The sequence below is a fragment of the Solanum dulcamara genome, chromosome 2 (assembly GCF_947179165.1).
Source record: "Solanum dulcamara chromosome 2, daSolDulc1.2, whole genome shotgun sequence".
In the NCBI taxonomy this organism is placed as follows: domain Eukaryota; kingdom Viridiplantae; phylum Streptophyta; class Magnoliopsida; order Solanales; family Solanaceae; genus Solanum; species Solanum dulcamara.
Window position 1 is genome coordinate 35989455 of NC_077238.1, and position 20409 is coordinate 36009863.

At 34.7% G+C, this 20409-nt stretch overlaps 1 protein-coding gene across 4 annotated transcripts in view; it reads left to right on the top strand.

The window, feature by feature from the left end:
- LOC129880499 (3-hydroxyisobutyryl-CoA hydrolase-like protein 4, mitochondrial) overlaps positions 1-19482 on the top strand; it is a 32072-nt gene extending 12590 nt beyond the window's left edge. Inside the window, exons 6-11 of one of the 4 annotated variants that reach the window (XM_055954564.1) lie at positions 1430-1559; positions 11176-11354; positions 12457-12584; positions 12681-12782; positions 15094-15226; positions 19151-19482. In XM_055954564.1, the coding sequence (XP_055810539.1) occupies positions 1430-1559; positions 11176-11354; positions 12457-12584; positions 12681-12782; positions 15094-15195 (641 nt within the window). In that variant the 3' untranslated portion in view covers positions 15196-15226; positions 19151-19482. Of the gene's footprint in view, positions 1-1429; positions 1560-11175; positions 11355-12456; positions 12585-12680; positions 12783-15093; positions 15560-19150 lie in introns of those variants that run through there. The other 3 variants (XM_055954563.1, XM_055954562.1, XM_055954565.1) reach the window with 3 other exon arrangements.
- The last annotated feature ends 927 nt before the right edge of the window (positions 19483-20409 follow it).

Sequence of the window (20409 nt, forward strand, 5' to 3'; positions counted from 1 at the left end):
TACTTTCCTCCGTAAGTTTCCAATGTGGAATTGCAATAACAACTTCTGTTGAAAAAGTTGAAACTATTATTATGTGGTTGTTTGCTATGTGCTATTTTTTAGATTTGGCCAATTCACTTGCAATAACAAGGATGGCTGCAATTCTTCAACTTCAATATCATTAACAACACAAATTGAATTTTTGTTCTAATGAACTATCTAAGTATGTTTACCAACAACAACAACAACAACTACCAACAATTGTAGTAAATGGAAGATTCAATAGCTGCATTTAATTAATAGGCTTGAATTCGTTGTTATTAAAGCAATTTTTTTCTGAAGAGATTGGGTAATTTTGATTAAAAGATTAATTTACATTGAATTCTTTTAAAATTACATACTTTATATCAGTTATTTGATTGATATACAATTTAATCAATTTTTTGTTTGAATTGAATAGTTATTATATATAGACATGGATAAATTGTGCATGTTCAGATATTGAAGAGACAAACAGTCTTAATCATTGTTCAAATCCAGAAAACATATTTTAATGTTCATTCATGTGTATTCAAATTCAAACGTATTAATTTTAATGAAAACAACTGAGGCCTTAGTCATCTAACAAAAGAACAACTTATCAACACTTTTTTACCAAACACATTAACTGTTTGTTAGCAGTTTTAACATTTCTATCCAAATACATCACTGCTTGTCTATAAAATCAATTTCAACACTTAAAAATACTTGCAACACCTAAAGCTTATAAGCAATTTAAGATCAACTAATCCAAACAGGCTCTAAATAATGTTTGTGACTACCCTCTATTATATTGTATATTAAATGCATCATTTTACAAGTTTAAGTTTTTTTTTTGGGAAAAAAGAGAGTATTTGTAGCATGAATTTGTTTGTTTCATGTATGGAGAAAAGAAAGCCCATCAATGAACTGCTGTGTGTTTGCATCTAATTCCTCCTAATTACTTTCACTATATATGATGGGTTTTGAGTAGACGCTGAGTTTAACAAAATAATTTGACTTTTGTTTCATATTAGAGGTAGTGGAAGAAAATCATTAAGTAATAATGGAAATAATTGTTTGTTAGAGAATTTATCCCATCAAGGTAAAAAATGAAAGTTCTTATAACAATTGAAATTAATAAAAGATCTGAAAGTTTATAGAACAATATTATTAATGACAATCCTCGCAGACATTTTTATAATTATAGAATATGCAAAAATGAAAAGAGTGTCGTATAAATTGTAACAAAGAGTATTTTTAAGAAGGGATAAAGATGCCAAGTGAGAACTTTCTATCTCACTTTTCTGCTAGTATCCATCCATATTTTGTTGGCTGAGATACTGATTAACGATGTATTATTGGTGTTATCGTAGAACTATCTTCTTCACTCCTTTCCTATGTGTTTGCTTAATCAATTCAGCTATTGCAGGTGCTTATCTTGGATTGACTGGAAGTAGGATATCAACACCTGCTGATGCTCTCTATGTTGGTCTGGGAACTCATTATGTCCCTTCTGCAAATTTGGGTACATTGAAGGAAGCTTTGCTTGCAACTAAATTGTATGTCCCAAAATTATTCTTAGTAATGTGAAGCTCATTGTGATGACCCGCCACATCATCACGCCACATAAGAGCCACGTAAGTGCCACATGTCACAAAGTTGCCCATGTGGAAGCCTTACATAGGAAAAATGCTAGTCCATAGTGGAAGGTTCTAGAGACATGTGAAGAATTTCCTTGGAAGACTTTAGAATTCCATAGATTTGCATGGAAAGTCCTTAGAATCTTCTAGTTGTGTAGAGAAATCTAGAAGAGGGATTAGTTTGTAAATATGGAAGGACTTGTATAGTAATTTTTATTTACACTTAAGCCCCTAAAGAGTAGTATAAATAGAGGGGGCATTCATTTGTAGCAAATCATCTAGAAATCAAGCATTCTTCCAAGTAATACAAAATCTTCTTCATAAAAGCTCTCTTGTCTTTCTTACAATCTAGCATTACCTTAGCGATCTAGTCTTAAAGGCTTACTTGAGCTTGCAAGATCGTGAAAGATTCGTGAGTAAGTTGTCAAGTGCCGCATGGAGGTCTTAGTTGAAGTCTAAGTCCGTGATAACGTGGTATCAAAGTGAGGTTCTACTAAGGGATATGGCAAGTGAGGGAGACATCAACGCCACTACCGCCACCAACGTCAAGCAAGATGTTGGAAGAAAGTACCGCAAGGGAAAGAAGAACTCTTAGAGAAATGAGGAGTTGTTGCTTGAGCCTACACCAAGCGAGGCCCTAACATCCTAATCACCCTCGGAACTGAGGTGAGTGACGATGAGAGAGGCGAGGAGCCCGTGGACGTCACGCCCGGCGTGGAGTGGATCGCAAGGGTGGATGCTGCCCGGTAGGCCGTAGAGATATTGGGCAAGCGCTTGAACAAGTTCGACGGCAAGTTCAAGTCTCTAGAGGAGTTCACCCTTGAGGAGAATGAAAACATTCGGAAGGAGTTGGAGGTGCGCAAGGTGGCCGAGTACGAGATGAAGGAGACGATCACTTTCTTGGAGCGTTAGCTCATGGATGCGCTGAGCAAGATAGAGACCATGAAGACCGAGATGGCAACACTCAAGGGAGATGTGGAAGCGGGAAGATGCGTGACGTCCAGCGCGGACAGGGAGGCCAAGATTGAGGCTCCCAAGCCACCTATGTTCAAAGGTGCCCATGATGCACAAGAGGTGGAGAGCTTCCTTTGGCACTTGGAGAATCACTTCAAGTGTAACAAAGTGAAGAATGACAAGACGAGGATCAACACAGCCGTGTTATATCTCTCGGAGATGGCCATGTCGTGGTGGAAGCGCAAGGAGTCTGAAATCGGGAAGGGTCTATGCATAATCAACACTTGGGAGCAGTTCCGAGACGAGTTTAAGAAGGCCTTTTTCCCCAACAATGTCATCTATGAGGCCAAACGCAAGTTTCGGGAACTGAAGCAAACGGGTAGCATATGGGCCTATGTGAAGGAGTTCACTACTCTCATGCTTCAGATTCCCAACCTCACAGATGACGACATGTTGTTCCACTTCATGGATGGGCTACAAAATTTGGCCAAGACGAAGTTGGAACGCTGACAAGTCAGGACTATCGATGAAGCCATCACACAAGTTGAAGCTTTGACAGACTTCAGGCATGATAAGCATGACTGAGGAAGAGGAGACGAGATGATAGGTAGTCATGACCAAGGTGGGGGAGGTTGTGAAGAGAGACAACCTCATCCCAAAAACCATGACAACCTTAAGTCCAATGGTAAGAAGGCTGGACGACGAAGCGATGCCGACAGAAAGGCAGAGACTGCGAAGGGGAATGGATGCTACAAATGCGGAGGGCCGCATGGCTATGCAAGGTGTCCTGAACTAAAGAACCTTGGTGCCATCCTACGGGAATGAAAGGAGAAAGATGTACAAGGGCAAGAGCAAGGTTCAGACACGACGCAATTGAGCCTGATTGGACTATGCGGAGCTATCGCAAAGCAATCAGGAAAACCAAAGGAGTACGACGCACAATATGTAGACATCATGATCAATGGACGACCCGCTCGTGCAATGGTTGACACAGGTGCAGAGGCCAACATAATGACCAAGTCAACAGCTATGAAGTTGGGGCTAAGTTACAGTCCAAGTGATGCCCGCCTCAGGACGATTAATGCACCCCTAACACCGGTGTGTGGAGTCTCTCAAGGAGTAGACATCACATTGGGCAAGTGGTGAGGTAAGACCAACTTTACCGTCGCTCCCTTAGATATCTTTGATACCATCCTTAGGCAGGAGTTCTTCCAGCGATGCCATACGATGATCGACCCCTACCTCCAACAACTCGTGGTTATGGAGCAAGAGGGATCGCGTATGGTGCCCCTAGTCAAGGTGTCGAAGACGGAAGGACCAACCCAACTTTTGGCCATGCAGCTTGAGAAGGTCCTAGAGGAGGGAGTACCAACGTTCATACACACCATTGCGAGTTTGAGCGAAGAAAATGGTGTTGGAGAGACATTGCCACCTTTCATGAAGAAGGGTGTGATGCCGAAAAAGTTGAGACACTTGCCTCTAAGGTGCCAAGAAGGACGGAGGCCAGTGTTGACTAAATCGGGCAAAAATCGGGACAACAGGCCACTGCCATGTTCCTCATCCACAGGGAGAGACAATTTCTGAAGGAGGCCACATAAGAACAGTATGAAGACTTGTGGTAGCTTAAAGACAAAATCCGGGAGCTTTTGTAGCAGTAGTGCGCCGAGGTCGTCGCAACATCAGGTGGGGGAGAGTGTGATGACCCGCCACATCATCACGCCACATAAGCGCCACGTAAGTGCCACATGTCACAAAGTTGCCCATGTGAAAGCCTTACATAGGAAAAATGCTAGTCCATAGTAGAAGGTTCTAGAGACATGTGGAAAATTTCCTTGAAAGACTTTAGAATTCCATGGATTTGCATGGAAAGTCCTTAAATTTTTTAGTTGTGTAGAGAAATCTAGAAGAGGAATTAATTTATAAATATGGAAGGACTTGTGTAGTAATTTTTATTTACACTTAAGCCCCTAAGGAGTAGTATAAATAGAGGGGGCATTCATTTGTAGCAAATCATCTAGAAATCAAACATTCTTTCAAGTAATACAAAACCTTCTTCATAAAAATTCTTTTGTCTTTCTTACAATCTAGCGTTTCCTTAGAGATCTAGTCTTAAAGGCTTACTTGAGCTTGCAAGATCGTGAAAGATTCGTGAGTAAGTTGTCAAGTGCCGCATGGAGGTCTTAGTTGAAGTCTAAGTTCGTGACATCATGTACTAAATGCCAAATTTTTGATCAATTTGTCATGACCACAAAAATCGAGTTCATGATAGTACACATCCCAAACCCCATCCCGATGTGTAAGCCTAAAAATAAAACCATACGAGACTCTCAAAGGGAAGTCAGACCACTGTTAAACATAATAAACGAACAACAATGAAATTATTCCAAAATCTGGTTCATAAGTATAAAGAGCATCTAATACAAGGTTCGAGTTTGAAGATACAACACAAGTCTCTGAATAATACAAAAGACTGAGAAATACAGATAGACTAGTGACGATCTGAATTCCGAACCTCACCACTAATCTGAGAATACATAATCCGCTAGAATATCAACTGCCACGTGAGATACATTGACTAGTATCTTCATAAAAAAGGACATAGAAGTAGGGGTGAGTACAATCCACATGTACTCAGTAGGTTTTAGCCGACTGAGTATAAAGAATTAATCAAACCTATGAAATAAACTACGAAACGCTTCCACCTGCATACAGAAAAGTCCCACTTCGGCATTGGTGCCGACAATTTATATATATAATGGCGTGAGTAAAGTAAACTCATAATATCAACTCATTATCACAATTAACCAGATAAATCAAATAGTACAAATATCGATGCAATGCAATGATGTGATGGTACGGTGGAATGACTGTCGCACAACCTGTCGTATACACCTGCCGAGCTGTGCTACCAAGCAGGACCCTTCGGGGTCTCGCAGACCATATACCTCAATCACAATATCTCATTATCCTTGCCACCTCTTCGTGGTCAAGGGATCACAATGTATCAACTATCCTGCCGTAAAACTGCCCCAGTCAGGGACTCAAGATACAAAGGTTTAAAGGTGTTTCATTTTCTTTCTCAAAAAGAATTTCCATATTTCTCAACTTCCATGTTTCATGCTATGATGAATGCATCAAAACACATATGGCAGGGAGGCAATATTCAACTCAACATGTAGAACAAGGTTCGAAGTTCTCAAAACTTAACCTACATATGATACTCACCATCAATAAATAGTAATGAGAAGGAAATATTTCAATTTAAGTTTTCATTTCTCTCTTAACTAATATTTCAATACTCAGGCATGCTCAAAACCCCCAACTCAACCCCTCAGGCGGGCATCACAAGTCAAACAATATCCTTAAGCCTCTCTCATAGGTAAATCATGAATCACATGCTCTCAAAGCAAATAAGATAACAAATAAGGCCCCCACATGGGTTATGTAATACAAATTGGCCCCCACATGACAACACATTGATAAATAAGCCCCCACACGGGCATTACAATATTTATAACAGTCTCAACTCATACTACAACCCTATCCCAAAATCGATAACATATGAATGACTAATTACCCCATCTCAGTTTCAAAGGATAGCCAAATCTACCTCAATTGTCGAAACCGCACTCGAACACCTTCACCAGACAAGTAATTCTCGAATTCAACGTCCAGAATGACAACCAGTATCAACAATGAAACATACATATTACTAAGAGTTCAATGATACCCAAATTGATAGGTTTCGGAATCGGGGTAAAATGGTCCAAAAACTAATTATTTTTGAAAAGGATCTAATTTGGAATTTTATTTAAAAATTATGTAATACACATCGAGGAGAGTTCGTAGTTGAAAAATCCATTAAAATCGAGTAAGAATCGAGTTTCCAAATCATGAAAATACAATTTTCTAACTTGGAAGAAACCTCCATAACCCACTTTTGAAATTTTGATTTAAAGATGTTTTGAAAGATAGTAATTGCAGAAATTGGCATACTCACCACGACGTTCCTTGCGGAAAAACTCACAATTTAGATCTAAAAATTATTAAACACGGAGCTAAGATGACCAAGAAACAATCCATTAAAATTCCAACTCGAAAATGATAAAGGCAAGAGCTAGATTAGCGAATTTACCTCACACGAAGCTCCTAATCAATTTTCTGAGCTCACCACTGGATTCCCCACGCAATTTTCTTGAACTTAGACCCTTGAATCACCAAAATTGGATTGATATAGACCAAAAAATAAATTCTCAAAGTTTCTCAAAAATTCACTCCGAAAATGGACATTGTAGCAACTAGAATCAAGATTTTACCGCAATCGAAACCCTCCTCTCAAGATTCCGAGTTGACCAACGGATTCCTCGCGAAAATCTCTTGAAGATAGATTCTTGAATCACTAGATTTGGACTTGAAAAGCTCAAGAAATGAGGGTTCAAAGTTGAGAGAAAAATCTGCACTTTTGCACCAGATTTTTCTGGTTTTTGCATTATTTAAAGTCTCCAAACGCTCGAAATTCATTCGAAACTCGATAAAAATAAATCAGATATGCTACCCCACTAAATTTGACGTTTCGGACTCAATGGTGCATTCGAAATTAACATACGAGGTCATTTTAATAAAAAGTGGATCCCACATCCAAGTGTCATTTTAAGCCAAATTTCATAACGGGCATCAGGATTAGAACGAAAACTTTGGAAAGCAAACGAAGGGTCGTTCTAGACCAAAAATCGACATTCTGGAACTAACCGCGCTGTCAGAATTTTCATACGAGCGCATTTTCCAAGAATGTTGATCAAAGTCAACCATAGGCTAACTTTAGAAGTCAAAAGCGCCAAATAGCTCCAAACTCGTATTGATTGCATCGATAGTCATGCCGACATTGTTACTAGCATGATTTGGACATTCCGGAGTTGATGGAACCATCGAAATTTGAATTCGAGGTCTCCTTGATCCGAAACTTGAAAAGTCGCAACTAAACCAACTTAGGCCTTTGAAATACCAAAATGGGCTCGGGACCTCTAAACATCAGCTAACACTTCTTCTAGATCAAAAACCATCCCCCAAATCCAAGGAGTCATCGGAATTCCATTTCGAGTATCGGAATTCCCAAAGTTGACCAAAGTCAAACCTTGACCTAAAATTCCTCAAATTCCCAACTCAAGACATCAAATCTTCGTTACAACTCCAAAACTAATTTCGTAAACTCTACTACATCAATTTTCACTTTTTGAAGCTGCTGGAATCGACGAAATTCTGTTTCGAGACCCATAGCTTCGGTTGGTATAGAAAATCACTTTTTCACCTCTTAACTCTATAAAACTCAAGAATTTGCACAATTTACAAACCATTAAGATTTTGTCACTTTTAACTACACAAACCGATCAAATAATATTCAGGATATTAATGATAAGGGTAAAATGGTAATTTCACACAAATTTTAAAAAATGACCCTCAAGGTCATTACACAATTGCTCAGATCCATGAGACATGTAGAGCTCCTTGCCCTTTTGAGTCTCTTTATCTGTGCATTTAAAATCTATTTGTGTACACATTCCTTAGATTGTGTCTTTTCTCTTCAAATCCTTTAATGGTTTGCCTTTGGGGGAAGAAATTCCCCAAATTGGATGAACTTTTTGTTGCTATGTTTGAAACTGTTTTAGTGCTTCTATTTGTTTGTTTTTAAGGGATAATACACAAGTACCCCCTTCAACTATAACCGAAATCGCTAGGACACACATAAATTAAACTAAGGTCATATTACCCTTGAATTATTTTAAAGTGTAATAAACACACCCTTCAGTGCTGAGGTGACACAGAGAGTATGTTCACTCTCTTTGAGGCAAGTGAGAGATGAAAAAGAAGTATAAAATCTGACTCATTTGGACACATGTCCATTTTCAATTGGACATTTTCATTATTAATTAATACACATAAGTAGTTAACATTAAAACTTAAGTTGATATCAGTTTTAGAAATATAAATATATTTTTCACAACATACTTAAATTGTCGGTGTTCTTTTCCCTGATATTTCATCAATTTGTATAATATCAGAAGTTTTTTTCTTTTTCTTTTTTTTTACTCAAACACATGAAATTCGAAAAAAATTTTACATAATTTTTTAGATCTGACGAGATTTTTTAATTTTATTTTTTTGATCGGACGATTTTTTTTTAGATCTGATGATTTAGTGACATAACGCTGGCGTGGAGGCGAGTGTAAAGCACCTCCCTTCATGTGAGTGATTATATAGGTTTTAGGGTGTGTTTATTGCACTTTAAAATAATTCGGGGGGGGGGGGGGGGGAGGTAATAGGACCTTAGTTTAGTTTAGGTGTGTCCTAGCGATTTCGATTATAGTTGAGAGAGGGGGGGGTACTTGTGTATTATCCCGTTTTTTAATAAAGAAATTAAGAAAGTTACAGAGAAAGACTTTGAGAGTAAAAATACTGGAGTGTTGTCAAAGGAATTTTTTTTAGTAAAATTTAAAGAACAAACAGAATGAAACTAACTCCTAAATTCAAGCCACACAAGACTCTAATAAAAATAAATTTAAAAATCCTAAAAGTTAGCTACTCATACACTAAAATTCTGTAAAAGAAATCTTTTAAAGAAAGTGTAGCTAGTTATTTTATTTTTGCAATATCCCGAGACATATCCTTAACACTCCTCCTTGGATCAGGAATTTGTAGACTGTAGTCTCATATGAAATTAAGCTCGTAAATAAATCTGCCAATTTATCTTGTCTTGCAAGGCTTGTGTGTGCATCTTTTGTTGGATTAAATGAGAATGTTTTACTTCTCATTTCAATTTGTAAAATTTTCTGCTTATGGAATTCAAAGATTCGACAATATTTGTCTCCAAATAATAATATAAATCCTCTTTTCCATTATTTGGCCAACACTCAATAAATTTTTATCAATATTAGGCACGTAAAGGACATCTGAAATTATTTTTGTACATGAACTTTAATTGATTACAAAGGACCTTTTTCTTTTTGCAGGAATATAGTCACCATTTCCAATTCTGACTTTCTTATTTTTCATAGAAATAAAATCTTTAAAAAGACTGTTGTCATACGTCATGTGGTTTGTACAACCACTATCAAACATCCAAAAATCAAATTTTTCGGTTGTGTAGTAGGTTGCCACAAATAAGTGGTCTTCTTCTTATTCGGTGGTGATTGGGCAACTGCTTCATCTTTTTGAAATTTTCTTTTGCAAATCACAACTTCATGACCAAATTGGTTGCAGATCTTGCACTCTTCATCTAATCACTTCCAACATTTATGTGGAGGATGTCCATTTTTACCACAGTGCTGAAAATTGAGCAATTCTTCAAAAAATTACTCTTGCTTTGAGTAATGTGGCTGGTTGCGAATGCTCCTTAAACCATGCCATCTTGCCTTATATGCTTCCTTTGCTCTTGTGCCTGCAATGATTTAGTAATTCTGCCAAGGTAATCTTGGACAGATCTTTAGTGTTTTCCAAGGTAGTTATAGATACTTTATATCTTTCAGGCACTGGAACAAGATTTTTTTCAACAATTTTTGAACTTTTAAATTTAGTGCCTAGCAATCTTACCTTGTTAATAATGCCAAGGAGTCGATCCAAGTAATCTTTGACAGTCACAGATTACTTCATCTTTTGCAAGTCGAATTCCCTTATTAAATTCAACACTTTCATGCCTCGGATTCTTTCATATCTTGTGTTTTCTTCATCGGATAATCCCAAATTTCTTTTGCTGATTTGAGAGCTATAACTCTCGTGAAAATTGTTGTAGATACTAGTGCAAACAAAGTTTCTTTAGCCTTTGATTTTCTTATTTTGTTTTCCTTTTGGTTTTTGATCTGGGCCACCGTGGGATTATTGGGTAGTGGAAGAACATCATAATCCTATTCCACGGCCTCCTAAAGATCTAAAGCCTCAAGATAAGTCTCCATTCTTATTGCCTAGAGATGATAATATCCACCATCAAAATTGGAGGAGCTATCTGATAAAAGCTATTTTCGGAATTCATCTCTCACTCACAGGTTCCTCAAGAAAATGGCTTTAAATATCAATTGTTAGTTTTTTAATTAAAAAATTACGAAAATAACAGAGAAAGGATGAGAGAGAAAAAATACTGCAATGTTGTCAAAGAGAATTTTTTTTATTAATAATTCACAAACATACATTTATAGCTATAGTTTCTAACAAAAAAATAGAAAAATATTCTACCAAATTTATCAGTAAAATTCAAAAAGCAAACAGAAAGAAACTAACTCCTAAATTCAAGCCACACATGACTCTAATAAAAATAATTTAAAAATTCTAAAAGTAAGCTACTCATAAACTAAAATTTTGTAAAAGAAATCTTTTAGAAAAAATATAGCTAATTGGTTTAGTTTTGCAATATCCTGAGACATATCTTCAACACTGTCTCTATATTCTAATCATCACTTCATGAGGCACATCTGGTGTTCACTATTCTTCTTCAAAGTATTGTTTCTTATGCCTTCTGAGAAGTGTGTATTGTGTTGCTGATACAGTCAGTTATGTATTTCAACTTAAAAATAAGTTGTTCTGTTTTGTTAAACAGCGCTGAGGATCCAGATGAGGAGATAAAAGAACTGCTGACGAAGTACAGCAGCAACCTTAATTCAGAATCCCGTTTGAAGTCACTTTTACCCAGAATAATTTCTACTTTTGCTGGTAACAAGTCCATTAGAGAGATACTAGAGGAGCTAGAAAATCATCATCAAAGCGCTGATACATTAGGTAAGGTTTAGGAGTGCAGCTTTTAAGCACTTTTGAAATGTTTAAATAATTTTAAAAAGTGCTTATAACATTTGGTTTTAAGCTAAAATGATTAAAATAAGCCAAAAGTCAAAAGCCAAAAACCAATCCAAACAACCTCTAAGACTTATTTTAAAAAAGACTTGGCGGTACTTTTCTTCATAGATGAGTTTATGTGCTCTCATTTTTATACTATGTGTATATCGCCACGTTAATTAATAATAAATGTATATAAAAAGAATAAATTATTATGTGTTTGTTATATTATAAAATACAGAATTTTGAAAAATAACATAAAAAGTTTTACGATAAGAAGTTTACTTAAAGAGAAACATGATAATTCACTATTATGTGTATGTTATATTATAAAATACAGAAGTTTGAAAAATAACATAAAATTTTTTACGATAAGAAGTTTACTTAAAGAGAAACATGATAATTCACTATTATGGGTATGTTATATTATAAAATACAGAATTTTGAAAAATAACATAAAAAAATTTACGATAAGAAGTTTACTTAAAGAGCAACATGATAATTCACCACCACATTAATAACTAAGTAGTAAAATCAAATATAGTGAATAAAATTTCGTCATGAATATCAAAAGTCAAAATTACATTGATATTGATTAAGAGTTTATTTATTTTTAAATCAAAAAGTAGATAATATTCAAGGACAAAAGTCAAAATTTGATGTGAATCAATAACTAAGTCAGAAATTATGTGGCAAAATTTCAATTAATTCAAAGTTACTTTTTATAAATTTTAAATGAAGAAACATATGATAAATAGAATTTTAGTTGATTTAATAGGAAAAAATTACACCTAATAGACCAATTGTAAAACTATTTACACAAATTGAATCTCACCCAAACTATTTACCGTTAATAGAAATGTCATTTTTATCTATCATAAATTCTTGGATAAAAAGTTGAATCCATATTTTTAATATCTTCGGGCTTTTAATATAATATGAAAGATATAGATTAATTTCTCCTTAAATGAATCTCATTATCTTATTTTATGCTTGTTACGAATGCCTAAAACTTCGGAGGCATGCTTTATTTTCATTTTCTTGACAGTGGCAGAATGGGCAAAGGATGCTCTGCAAGGGCTTAGTAAGGGAGCCCCTTTTTCTCTTTGTCTCACCCAAAAGCTCTTCTCTAAAGTAGCATCTGCACGTGGCAAAACTGAGAACGACTTATCCAGGGTAAGCTTCCCTCTAGTGTTTTTTGTCGTCTTGTAAAAGATTTTTGATTTTCTCCTTTTTTACTAATTATTAAATTCTGTCATCTTTAACACTCAGCTCACTGGTGTCATGAGAACCGAGTATCGCATTGCTTTAAGGTCCGCTTTACGGAGCGACTTCGCTGAAGGTGTCCGAGCTGTCTTAGTGGACAAGGATCAGGTTTGTTATGACTGCGTATATGTTGGGTTTCTGGTTTCTTAACCGAAAATATCGTGCTCCTCCCATGTAACTGCTACCTGCCTTTCCTTATTAGGTAATTTTACGCAAAAGTGTCTGCTTTCAAAAAAATTCAGACTCATATAACTCAAATTTTACATGCAATTCAGAATGTATGACTGAAGTGCAACACACGAAAAAAATAAAAAAAGGGTACTAAATATGTTTGTTATATTGATGGTTGAGGTTTGTTCTTTACTATATATGGTAATTATGTTTTAAATTTAACCTTATCTAGTGAAGATTTGGGGGTTGAATCAGAGACGATTGAAATTTAGTTATTTTTAACATTTGTTAGATTTATTGTTGTTTTTGACAAATTGATGATTGAGGTATGTTCTTAAAATTAATGTTTCAAATTTAAATTTATTTAGAGAAGATTTGAGTGTTGAATCGTTGAAATTCGAAAAATAATAAAATATTTTAGACACATAATTGAAATGTTTAGCCAATTTTTTCACGCATTTCAAGTAAAGATGTTTTTCATTGTTATCAAAGCGTGTAAATTTGCAAAAAAAAATAAATAATAATAATTAAAAGATAAGAAACAAGTTAAATGGCGACTCGGGTATTGATGCTGAAGACTTGTCAGGCACTGTTTATGATTTCAAGACACAATATATGCTACTCCTCACAACTGGCTTAAACCGTGAGTTCTCTCACTATTATGAAATTGATCACCAATCAAGATCGGGTAATTAGAAGCAATACCAAACTGATCATTTTCTACTTCTTTTTCTTTTTCCCTAAGCTGTTGATGAGAAAAAAAACTCTTTGTTCCTCCCTGGCTAACTTTGTTGTTCTCCATTAGGGCTCCTGAACCCCTTTGTGGGAATTTCACTCGTTACATTCCCTTTGGGCCTTGGCCCACCACTTCCTTCCTTTCTTATGTTGTTATAGAATAACTTATTTATTGGTTTCTTACCTAACTATATATGTTAGAATTTGTTTTTCCAATATAATGATCATATGTATATGTAATGTATTGATTTTGTGTAACTAGTTATGTAATGTATTTGATATTGTATAAATAATATATAATCGTATATGTGTATATATTATGTATAACTATGTATTATATATATATATATATATAAACACTATTTATACAACATTTATACATTGCAACAATTCATCTTCCTCGATGGGTTGATATTTTTGTCCAATTCCGACCAATTCAAATCTCCTATAAACAGTCCCAAATTTTAGATATGAACTACTTTCTATGTTTCAAGTCTTTGATATGTTATTCACTCTCAAATTTAAATGTATTGGAAGTGATAATACTAGTATGCTTTATCATAAACATGAATATAATAGTAATTAAATATACTTAATCCCTGAATATGAGACAGCTAGTGATCGAAAAATTCAAATTATAGAACTTAAGCTTAGAATTAAGGAAACAGTAATTAAATATACCTAATCCTTCATGAGATAGCTAATGGTCGAAAACCCCAAATCGGGTCGCCTCAGCTAAGAATTAAAGAATTTTCATCGTTGTAACACTTTGAGAAAGTGCTCTAGAGAGAGAGAGGGGAAGATCATTACTAAGAAGTAAATATAGATAACTGGAATTGGGGGCCAAGGGGGATCTTTGGTTTCAATAAGAAGAAGAAAAAAAAGAAGAAGAAAAGAAGGCAGTGAAATGCACTTTGTCTGTAATAACATTAGTCGAATGATCGTTTTACGTAATAAGTGATAGTTAGGCTATCTTGGGTAAGGAATTTTGATTCAATGGATATTTTGTCTAATTTTCTCTTATTTATTTGTTATGGTCTTTTCTTTTGAACTCTTAGATCCATAGTCATTTTTATTAATTCCATAAGTACTCTTTTATTATTATAGAATTGTGACTAGTATTATACGCTCTTCCCGTATTTTGGAGATGGTTTTAGAGTTATGATGTTGGAAATGGTTGATTGAGGATGATTGTGGTCTATTTTGTTGAATTGGTTGGTTCTATTATTGATTCTAGGACATGGAAAATTTTGAATAGTTCTAAAAATAGGGAAAGCTTTATCGGATTTTCTGTAAAAAATCTGTTAAGGCTAGCTTTGGAATTCTAGCTCTTAACGTTGGTCACGGCCGACAATTTTTCTACCAAGCAAGTTAAAGTGTAGTTTCATTTTCTTTGAAGATTTGAATACAAGTTTGTGATTTTTGTATTTTTCTTCTGTACTTTTTTGTGGGTATTGAGGATTTCCAAATTGGAGGAAACTAAAAACATTAACGATTTTGTTTTGATTTTCAGAACCCAAAGTGGAAACCATGTTGCTTGGAGGAAGTTAACGACAGCGAGGTGGAAGCTCTGTTTGAACCTTTGAGCCCAGATAATGGAGAATTGAATGTCTGAGTGTGCCTGGATATCCTGCATCTTTCCAGCGGTAAGGATTAAAAAATGATTATCTTTTGATCAGAATATACGTGGTTAAACCCCAACTAATTAATAAAGAGAAGTTGGTTAAAGGGTTTATGGAATACCTTCAACGACTCCAATCCTATTGCTTATTATTATCTCAAGTTTATTCATCATTTTAACTGTTTTATATACTAGGAGGAAGTGCACAAATATTTGCTTTCGGAGTCGCTGTTTAACAAATGCTCGATATATTATTTTTTAATAAGTTTTACTTTTTGGAATAATTTAGGTATACACAACTGAAGTTAAAAATTTGTGTTTGAAGTGAATATAAAAATTGTCACATGTCTTGTGTCTGAATTTGTTTTGTCAATTTTTTTTTTCCGAATTTCAACAATTCAACACTCAAATATATCCAAATAAACTTAAATTTCAAACCTAAGTTTCATATATTAGAAAGAACAAACTTCAATAATTAATTTATCAATACGGCAACAAATCTAACAAATTTATTTTGCTCCTTTTTTTTTCCATGTTTGTTGTCTAACCGGGCTTCCAAATCTCTTTTGGAATTTCCAACAACGAATAGATCAAGAGTATAATTTAACATATTCTCCTACTTTTTATTTTTAGGGTACATTGTACTAATACTTTTGTAATATGCATGATTCAAATGTAGAAACATCCCATGTATTTATACATTTACCATCTGTGTCTCGTATAAATTCTTTTGCATCTCATATACAAATTCATGGGTTTGGATAGGAGTAATAAGATTGAAACTTATGTGAAAACCAAAAAAAATGTTGCGAAATTAAAATGGAAACTTACATAAATATGTTATATTAAGAAAATAATTACCATTTCTAATAATAACATTTTTTTTCACTGGACACATATAATACATTTATAATACAGTTTTAATATATATTAGCGTGAATAATTTATAAAAAACATATAATCAAGTTTTATTGATGGATATTACATTTATTACACTTTAATACACTTATAATACATTGTGTCAATTTCCTATCAAAAAACAAAGTACAAGTTAAAACACTTATAATATAATTATATTGCATGCATGCTTTACTTTTAATACACAACAGATTTATCATAGTATTGCTATAGAAGGTAATAAATAAAAAATTATCGCTAAAATCAGTAATTATTTATTGAAAAATGTTCACCCAAGTAATTTTTCCATAAAAAACAGCCCCACATCAATCCATGATAGACTTATCATAAACCCCAATTTGACTATAATTCTTGTAAGAATATTATCGCTATACTAGAATTCTCTCATCAATTTCACACTATGATATCACTCGGTGTGACTGACATTCAAAATTATAGTTGGTCCCAGACGAATTCTTGATATGGCCTGCTACTTACTAAATACTATAAGACCATGCGAAAGCTTATAAAAATATGAGCATGTAATTGCTTTGTAAAACGACAGTGAAAGTTATGACTTAACTAACTCGTCTACGAAGCCTTTAACATACTGAAGATAGATTATCGGGACAAGATCCCAAGATACTTGAATACTCTACTAACAATATAAACAAACTACTAAACTTGACGTAAATTGGAGCCTTTCAAAAGCAAGGAGGTCTGACCAAAGCTGGATGCAAATGATCCTAATAATGGGTCTGCTGTCGTGAGTACCTAAATGTCACGATACAAAAACCGTATGTGATGACATCTATCTTATCCCATCTAGAGAGGTAACCCTAAACAACCCTCAATAAGGGTAAATACGAAAATAAGAAGAAAAAAAAGTAAGTAACTAAGGAATATTATGCAAAATCCAACGCCAAATATATAAAATCATCCCCAAAGCCCGGTGTCATGTGTACAAGCCACTAATTAATAATATAGATTTAAAAGAAATACTAATTTGAAGTTTTCATATCTAATATAGATCAAGGACATAAAATAAGGGTATGTGACACCTGTCGAAACAACTAGAAGCTACCTTACATACTCCAAGATGCAAGCCTCGGAATCTGATGCGGGGAGAGATCAGGACATACCGGGCATGTGACCTACACAAGTGTAGAAAAGCAAGGGAGTGAGTACCAAAACAACAACGATACTCAACAAATGTCCCTAGTTGACCTGAACAAAGCAGTGACAATCACCCTAAACCCTGACACACCAACCAAACTTCCAAATACTACAACCTTCATAGAGATTCAACAATCAATCCATCCTAATAGATACAATAGAAATCAAGGATAAAAACATGATATACGTATTTAGCAAATAAGCAACACCATCTGATTTTCAACATTGTCAATAACGGGGAGAAAGGGGATTTTCAAGTAGCACTCGCAAAAAGGAGTCAATCACCAAGATAATGAATCACCTACATACATCGAACAATAATAATGAGGTGCAATTGCAATGCAAATATATAGAAAATGATGCATGTTTGTCCTATCGATACACACCCACTCTTATCTGTTAGTCGGGACCCATGAGGGGCATATTTGTCCATGCACCTACCACAATGTGTGGTATGCCCCTCAAAATCATATAGTATCTACCACGACGTGTGACATGTTCTTCTAAATCATATAGTATCTATCACGGTGTGTGACATATCTCTCGATATCATCTTTGTTTTTCTTTTTTCATTCATAACACTCACCAAAATCATTTTCCGTTGTCATAATTAGGATAGAGATCTTGTCACATAGTTTCAACACATTATAAGTACACAAGATCAAATGCACAATGAGAGGATGACAGTTTCCATTCAATGAATCAACTGTGCCACTCATGGCCATAACGCCAACAAGTAAATCATAATAGCCATCCAAACTACACATAGCATCATATAAAATAGCAATTCAACACATACATTTTTATCCATTATGCTTGACTCTAGTGTTTGGGTGGATACTCCTCATTTTGTCCGCACGCCCCATTATTTCTCATTACTCTCAATTATCACAAAGAATTAACACATAGAGGCTAAGTACTTTGTAAAGGAATCAAAGAGGTCCACTTGCATTGAAGTGAAGAAATCAACTCTGGACGTGGGCACTTCCTTTACGTCGAGCCTCCGAATCCACATAATATATACAAATATATAATTCCCATAAGAAAACATCAATAACGATACCCATTTGTCATTTTTAAAAATCGGGTCCAAATACCCAAAAAGTTAAACTCGAGGGCTAAGAAAAAATCTGATTTTTTAATAAAAAATCATAATACCCAAAGATTTATGAACTCACACGCGAAATTGTATCGAGCAATGAGATGGAATCAAACTTACACTCCAAGTTTTCTCAAAATTAAAGTTCAGGAAAAACTCATTTTTTGAAAGCGAAATCCATCGGTGACCCCTTAAAATTGACACCAACTTTCACTTAGACACCTTAACCCAGGAGATGTTCATTTTAGATACCTCATGTAGGGGCCCACTGTGTCATTTTAAATTTTTTTACACAATTGGCACTTCGCGTGTTTTGTACCCATTTGAGGCGCGTAGAACCTCTTTTTTAATCTGATGTGGCATCCAACTTGGCCTATAATGGTAATATCTCTCCCTTCTATGTATTTATATCTTTTCTTCTTCAATTTTACCCAAAATTAACATTTCTTTCTCTGATTTGAAAAAAAATAACCAGTTTTCTGTCTTCGTCTTTATTTTTCTCTCTTTCATGTCGAGCTTCTCCAACACTTTCATGTCAAGCTTCTCCAACACTTTCATGTTGAGCTTCTCCAACTCTTCCATGGCCTCTTTGGATGAATGTTAATATTGTAAATGTGGTATTGAAGCACTGTTATAGACTTCTTGGACCCAACTAAATCCAGGTCATAGATTTTTTACTTGTAAAATTTCAAAGGTAAAGTAATTCTTTACTTTTCTTAAAGTTAATTAAATGGTTAATTGTGGGCTTCTAATTTTTTATTCTGATTGATTTTGTAGAAAATGGGTGGCTGTGATTATTTTTATTGGTATGAAGATTGACAGCCTCCTCAAGCAAATAAGGTGATCTGGGGTTTGTTAAAGAAAATCAAGGCTTTTGATGAAAAAATAAATCGAGCAAGAAATGTATTTATTGTTGGTGTCATTGCTACTGGGTTGGTAATGTTTGGAATATGGATATTGAAGCCTAATTGTTAAAATGTGTTGTGTTGTTCAGGTATAAGTGGTGGTCTATCATTAGGTATAGGTGGTGGTCTAGTATTATTTTGATGTTGTTGTTGCTGTAAAGTTGTCTATTTAATGAAATGAAATGAAACAAAACTTCATGTTTTGGATGAAATGAAACTTTATGTTGTTGTTGCTGTAAATTTCTAGGACAAATTTCTATGTATTTTGATGTTATTATTGTGTACAATTCACAACTTTGTTGTCACTCATTATGTAAACAAAAATGTTCTAAAAACATAACAAAACTCAATCCTTGGATTGTTAGTTTCAGGCCACACCTTCATATTTGGAATTGATTGGATGAAATGACTATAAGCCTTTAAGAAGGTATCCTTTTTATACCAATGCTCCACAAGAGGTTTAGGCTCCTATTCTATGTGGCACAAAGCAAAAATAGCATGTTGGCATGAAATGCCTCTCAGTTGCCAAGTTCTACAACTACAAATTCTATCAGTCAAGTTAACTGTATGCCTATACTCCTCTTCTCTATTCTCAAACCCAACATCAACATTCCAAAGCACCTTGCATGTCCTAGACTTGTCCTTATTCTCCTCTAAGATAAGTCTAGCCATAGGTGCAATATCAGATATCTAGGTGTTGGCAAACTTAATCATGTCCACAGTTCTAGTCATTATCTTTCTCCTAATTTCCTCCAACATGGTTATTATAGATTTGTGTCTACATGATAAGATCTATGAGTTAAAGGTCTCACACATGTTATTTTCAACTACACCACACTTGCAATACTCTTGAAAGAATGCCCTAACCCAATACACTTTTGGATAATGCAATAAATCAGCACAAATTTTCTTATCAAGTTTGCTTATTTTATGAAGCTCCTTCTTGAATTTCACTTCAAAACTTGCCTTTGAACATCTCTAGAATTGTTTTCTCCTTTCCTCTCCCTTCCAGGTTTGATTCCAATTAGACCAAATATGTCTAGCACACCTTCTAACTTCAGCATTTGGTAGCAGTTCATCAATAACTATATGAAAACCCTACAAAGAAAACAAAATGCAATTCAACACTTG